At 41.2% G+C, this 7,046-nt stretch overlaps 1 protein-coding gene across 1 annotated transcript in view; it reads right to left on the reverse strand.

The window, feature by feature from the left end:
* Window positions 1-4,693, reverse strand: part of EBF3 (early B-cell factor 3) — a 43,430-nt gene extending 38,737 nt beyond the window's left edge. Inside the window, exons 1-2 of the mRNA XM_010157196.1 lie at window positions 4,611-4,693; window positions 1,493-1,637 (exon numbers count right to left, since the gene is read on the reverse strand). Coding sequence (XP_010155498.1) covers window positions 1,493-1,637; window positions 4,611-4,625 — 160 coding nt within the window. The 5' untranslated portion in view covers window positions 4,626-4,693. The remainder of the gene's footprint in view (window positions 1-1,492; window positions 1,638-4,610) is intronic.
* Window positions 4,694-7,046: the final 2,353 nt, after the last annotated feature.

A 7,046-nucleotide genomic window follows, 5' to 3' on the forward strand; every position in this document is an offset into this window, starting at 1 on the left:
CTTTCGGTGCATATGAAAGAGATAAACAATACGTCATAGACCATAATGACTCTGGTGCTCAGGGCAACCTTTAATTATTATATTTTTGTTCTCTTATACCTTAGTTATTAATGCAGAAAAACAAATTAGTTTTGTGTGTGCGGACTGCAGCAGATTTGTAAATCGTTTTCCATTTTTTGATGTCTAGATCATATTTCCTTCTGGTAATTGTTGCTTGCCTCATTCACTTCTCTGTGTGCCCATTGGTAAATACTATTTGAAACGTAAAATGACAATGATCGTATTAGCAACTTAGTATTCTGTTACTCCTTTAATTAATTTTATTAGTGTAAAAACTCATGATCCTGTCAATATGTTAGTAACAACTCGCAAGAGGACTCCCATGCAAACTGGTGCGCGTGGCCTGGCCACGCAGCCATAGGCGGAGTCGCTGTGGCTTTGAGAATTCTAAGTCTGTAAGAACTGAAGATGTATTTGAACCCGATACAGTTAAATTCTGGTCTGCCCTGGAGTGGTCAGGGAGTTGGACTAGATGATCATTGTAGGTCTTCCAACTGAAAAATTCTATTCCTATTCTATTCTATTCTATTCTATTCTATTCTATTCTATTCTATTCTATTCTATTCTATTCTATTCTATTCTGTTGTATCTATTTTAATTTTACGAAAAAAGAGGTTACCTGGGAGTCATTTTGTATCTTAAAGTCAGTGTATTTCACGGTGCAAAGAAAGTGATCTTTAAATCTAAATTATTATTTTGGGCTCGGTGGGAGAATAAATACATGTCTGCACGTGTACGAGCACAGCTGCAATTGTGTGCGGGTGATTCGGAGGCTGATGGGCTCCAGAAAGATAGTATTTCCCAATTCTGGATTTCCAGAGCCACTTTCCATTCTCCTCTTCATCTCAGACTATCTTCTTTTTGCAGTTCAGGCAAGAAGTCAATCACATTGAGTCAGTCTGAAGAAAAACATTTTATGCTGTTTTTCTCATACAAACCCCCTCCTGCCGTAATCTGCAGTAAGGCCCAGCCACAGGAAATTGACCTCACAGTAAATTCTTTACAGATTCGGTCATGTTTTTACCATCCACTTAAACTTGCATACATAACCTGAGACTGTACCTCTGGATCAAGGAATATGACAAGCCAAAATAAAATCAAGTCAAATTAAATAGCAAGAAAAAGCTGCAAGCAAAACAAGACTGGAAAAAAAAAATAGAAAAAGATGAAAAATTGGTTATGACTGCAAAACTGTAAGTATTAAATAAAGAAAGAAGTCAGCAGCAAATTCAGAGGTGACCGTATTCTGGTTGACAAGGGCTGAGAAATACTAACGGACTTTTCTAATGGGTGGTTTGATGGATGACAGACGAAATTATGTAAAAGTAAATGTAGTGGTGTATCAACGTAAAGTATGGCGCAAAAAAAACCAAAAAGAAAAAAAGAAAAAAAAGCATTGCAAATTAAAAAAGACATGTAAATGTGTGCCTACCATTTTCCAGATAAGAAGGGGCCGTACCTTCTGAGGGGTCAAGGCGGCGAGCCCGCCTCCCGTGTTTGGAATTGTTGTGTACAAACATGTTGTCTGAGACAGCCAGCACGTGGCCATCCACATTGACTGTTGTTGATACAACAACCTGAAAAAGAAAACAAAAAGCAACATTTAAAAAATCCTGCGTATTTCCACAAACATAGGTACCGAATCAGATCTTCTTTTAAGACAAAACAACACCACAGCCTCTTACTTTTCGCTTTAAAGGGAGTGAACGACAACCACGAATACATCTTTGTTTATGTGGCTAACACTGGTGATTTTTAACTCACAACTGTTTCTCTTCAGAACCTGCTACACTAATTAGAGTTTAATCTCCTATTATGCTAACAAATGAATTCAATTCAGGGAAATATTCTTCTAGCCATTAGTTTCAGAAACACCCCTCTAGCCACTCATTTTAAAAGCTGCTGTTTTGATTGATCTGTTGATATATTGATTAGATAGTTTATCTAATTAAAATTTGTTCACTTGAGACTGCCTTCAAATGAAGGGTTCCAAATAAAAAAAAGCTTAATAAATCAGGAACCATCGTAACACCCCATTTTCTCTTCAGTAAATGATCTCCAGGTCAGTTTTACAATTACATTTAATGTCTGATAATGAACTTTTTTGCATCTGAAAAGAGCGAGTTGAATATGAATAGTGAAAGTGTTTTCAATCCATGAAAAGTATCCCTTCTCAAGTTCATTTGGATGGTGATTGACCCTGGTATGTCAATGGAATTTCCTCCTTTATTTTTGAGTGAAAGGCTCCTATTCTTGTGTCCAGGTTCAGAGTCCGGCCATAGAAGAGATGATGGATAGGGCCTTCTTTGGCTTCCAGCTGCTTCTCAGTAGAAAATGGAAAAGGAACATATGCAAAACGCACAACCTTCCCGATAAAAACACCTACACAATGGAGTTGTGAAACTCCTTCCGGAAACGATATCGCATGAACACAAGCCAGAGAGGAAACCGTGAGATGTGCCTGGGCTTGTGCGGAACACCGCTTCACAGTCGGTCGCTACGATCCCAGATAGACACTGATTTAAACGCTCCAGCACAGGCCCTGTGGGTTCCAGATTTTCTAAACGAAGTCGTCACCGCAGCATTTTCTTCAGGGTTTAACGACAGTAGAGTCCTTGAGGTCAGTGGCTAAGTTTAGGCCTTATCAACTGTACTGGTGAGGGCAGCGACAGCTGCTACAAATTTTAGCTTTCATCTTCCGTTTATTTTACTTTTGGATGTAAGAAAAACGATTGCCAGGGTTCTCACCCCGGCTCCTTTACCCAACCACATAATGAGCAAAAATCGAAGGGGAACCACTAGCCTCCTTCTGCACAGAGCTGGTCCAGGGCATCAGAAGAAAATTCCTGTCTGCTTCTATGTTTTGGATCACCTCTGATCCTGTTTCTTATTCACAACCCATAATTAGCTTTCAGCTATCACAGCACCTTTTCTGTGTATCCTGCCTCCTTTGAGACAGCATCTGCGGTACCCTTTAGAACAGCCCGAGGGCAGTTCTCTGCCAGGCTGCTCGCTTCCCTACCTTTCTCCTCCCAGAAGTGGACACTTTGGCTCTTGTCAACACGCACTTTGGAGAGTGCTGAGGCTGCACACTCACCTCGGCCGCAGAGCTGCTGCCAGGCCACTGGGCTATCTGCTTTCACTTCTAACGAGATTCACAGACTTCAAGAAAAACTGCAAACATGCAAGTGTGATTTTTCAGCAAAGATTTCTGGATTTGGTTCCGAGAACAGGGTATATTAAAAAGACTGAGAAAGGTGTATATAAAAATGACAACTATTTTTGTTCTGTCATGTATATATAGGTCAGTCACCAAGGGAAAATACTGTAGTTCAGCAAAAGAAAGTAGACATGCTATGCTTTGTTATATCGGCTTATTCCTGCAGTGCACCTACGGAAAGGTGCTGAGAGAGTGAAACCAGTTAAAAATATTGTTCAAGATCTGACATACTGTTAAGTCCAGTTAAACCTTCTGAGAGGCAGGGAGATTAGCTAAAGAGACCCAGGAAAGGCTTTCTAGTGCCTACTGGCTCCATTGTCGACCACAAGATCACTCATGACTGATGCTTCATTTAGTCATCGGTGAGACAAAGAGGACATTTCCACTCATTCCAGGTTTGACCTTCTGTTCTGTTCAGATGGATCAATATCACCAATGCCACGTGAAGCTGAGATGCATGAAAAATGGAAGCTTGGCTCAATTGTTTTGAAGAAATATTTTTTCCAGCTACAGATCTTTTCTGTTGGCTGGCTCAAGGGTGCTGGCTTCACCGGTTGGTTGGCTGTGCATGAAAACAGATGTCACATGTTTTGCTATCGAGTTTAACCACGAGTTATTCTTCTCAAAAATAAGAAAGTCCTGAACATCTCAATACGAGTTTATTATTAGTCTCGAATATGAATCATCATGAAATACTTTGAAATAAAAAGCATGTATTTCCTAACGAGCATTTCAAAGGACCCCAAATACAGAATAAATCATTTGTCCATCACATCAGCTGTCTCTCAGTGGTGTTATGATTCACCACAAGATATTTCAAAAGCTGTAGGGAGAAAGTGAAGTATTAAACATTTTCTAACACAATTGGCATAAAAACATGTGGGTTGGACCACCACTGTAGGATTTACAAGTTGTGAATAGGAAAAACCCCTGTGTGAGGTACAAAATTCACCGGGCTCCACAGTCATGTCTCTTAGCAAGATTATGCTACTCGGTCTACAGATGTAAAACCTCCGCAGGACCGAGCACGCTCCACACTGCAACACACGGTGTGAGCATGAAGGAAAACTGGAAAAGCTTTCTGAGGAGACACCCACTCACTTCAGCACTGACCCATTATAGCCCACTGCAGAACTCGGTGAGGCCCAAGTACCAGTGTTTAAATTAGTGGGGGAAACATTAAATAACTACAGCATTTTTTTTAAAGGCACACAGTATTGGAACTACACTAAGTAGAAGCTCTGATACTGGTTTTTCATTTAAAAAAATTCAAGATGAAGATGAGAGTTAGTCTTTTATATGTCATTTATTCTTTAAGAGGGATCTGTACCTGGAATCTTCGCATGTCTCGCGGGTTGCCTGCATTCTTCAAACAGTTCTGATTGCACTTGAGGAAAAACTTTAGAAAGAATCTATAAAAATACAAAATTGAAATCTATTAGATTCATCAAAATGTAAATCCAATTTTAAAAAAGTTTAATAAAATTTAATCATAAATAGTTATACCCAAAAGAATACTGGTAGTGAAATATTACTTTCCTATTAGTTAATGAACTTATTTTAAAGCGTAAGATCTCTGTCGTAAACAGAACATTATTGCCAGTGAAAGGCAAATTTATATTTTTAATTTTTCAACAACTACAAATGTATTGACTCCAGGCCATATCCTCAGCTCGGTGTGGGAAAGTTGATTTCAATGACTCATTGACTTCAAAGGCAATGACTTACACCAGATGAGAATTTGTCTCTATTTTTTTAATACGTTTTATTTTTTTCACAACTTATATTAGCAGTAATGACCTCTACGTCGAAAAATTCCAAGGTAATGAATGATCATTCCTCTGAAAAACACTTGGCTTTGCCTCCGGTTTCGAAACTCTTGCTATTCAAAGGGACTCGATCCAACTCCTACTGACTCCAGGGAGATCCAGGCGGGATCTGCCCACCGGCAAGGCCCCCGCTTCCCTCATTGTTTTTGAAAGGAAAGGAACATGGCAAATTAGGCCCTGTCTTACGACCTCTTCAACCTTTGCCAGCCTTTAACTGTGAGGAGTCACTCTACCCAGGGATGGAAATCCAGCTTATTTTTGCTGAGCGGCAGCCAGCAATTATTTAGGACTAACCCTTATCATCCAGGCACCTCCCCATAAACCGTTTTTGTAGCAACATTGCCTCCTGGGAACACAGCAAGCACTTATAGGAAGGAAAAAAAGGAAAAGCTTGGAAAGGCGCAAACCCCTTTATACAGGCCTCCTGTACTTGGGATATGGGATGTCTCCACCCTCCAGGCTATGCAAGGTGGGGGGACCCTCACCGTCCTGCCCTCGTGCAGGAGGATGTTCACAGCCTAACGCCTCCTTTTTTTCTTTGAGTAACTATGTTTTCACATTTCATAATTAAAATAAATGTTCTGTGAGTCTGGATTTTGGCTCGTGGCTGACAGCTAATGACAAGCAAGGCTCAGGACTGCCTCCTCACCCGGAGCTTCTCAGGCGTGCCAGCCCGGCAGCTTGTGCTGCCCAACTTCATACGTGTTTGAATAGCGAGGTTAGGCAGAGCTTTTACATTTAGAATATGAACGATTTTGTTTATTCATTACAGTCTTCATAAGCGACTGTGACTATTCTCACTGTATGCACCGCACAAAAGTTTCTGTGTGCCAACAGCATTCCTGGCAGGAGGCAAGCCAGGCGCTTCTTCCCTTCTTCAGCACCCCGTATGGCCTAAACACAGCCCATAGAAAGTACGGCGGCCGCTGCACCACATTGCACTTCTTCCTGCAGAGCTTTGAGGGTCAGACAGGAGCATTATGGGAGTATCCCCATCTCACAAACTGGTGCCTTTAATCACAGCACTCCTTTTTCAGTTAAACCTTGAGCAGGACCCTAATATTAATACAGGATGCGAATGCTGAAGAAGCAATCTCATATCAGAGCGGCGAGTAGGGAAATTATTAGGTTTACTGAAACTGTGTATAAATAAATTGATGCTGCCAGTTTAGCTGAATGCATGTTTCTTTAAAACTCCTGTCCCAGAATCTGTAGAGGGGTTTTAGCTGTCGAGCTGAAAGCAAACTGGGTTTCTGCCGTGCTTGACGTGATCTCCTAGCTGGGATGCTCACTTGAACTCAGATTTTCTGGATGCTGTTGCAGGGACACTATCAGCGACTCCAGGAAACGGCATCTTTGCACAACCTCACCCTAATTTTATCTCCCTCAGTTTTCTTGTGTTCTATTTTTTACGATACTTAACGATCTCCACATCAGCTGAGTATAGGCTACACATAATGGCATTTCTCTCATACCTCTATCCTTCCTGCACACCTCCCACCACACCGACTGTGACGGATGTGCAAGGACCAGCTGATGCCCACGTCAGTACGGGACCACCAGACGCTGGGGAACCGGGAGCTGGGGGGAGCCTCCAGCTTCACAGCTCCTTAGTGCCACAGTCAGGCTGAAGAGGAGTATCTTATCTATGTATTTTTTTTCTGATCTCAAATGGGTGTTGTGAGGCTTATTGAGCTAATGTTTGCAAATTGCTCTGAAATTCTCCAATGAATTGTGCACTAGGAATGCAAAGTATTGCTCCTCGTGGGTTGTTTTTAACGTGATGTGTTTGTGATGAATTGTTTCTATACAGAGAACCCACATCCTGTCAGAAAAAAGGGCCATCAAGCACCCGTTCACTAACTGGAACTAGTATTTGTTCAATTATTGGGTGACAAAACCCCGTGCTTCATGGAATTAGAAATCTTCAAGTTCAG

Source organism: Eurypyga helias, unplaced genomic scaffold, assembly GCF_000690775.1.
Source record: "Eurypyga helias isolate BGI_N326 unplaced genomic scaffold, ASM69077v1 scaffold25888, whole genome shotgun sequence".
In the NCBI taxonomy this organism is placed as follows: domain Eukaryota; kingdom Metazoa; phylum Chordata; class Aves; order Eurypygiformes; family Eurypygidae; genus Eurypyga; species Eurypyga helias.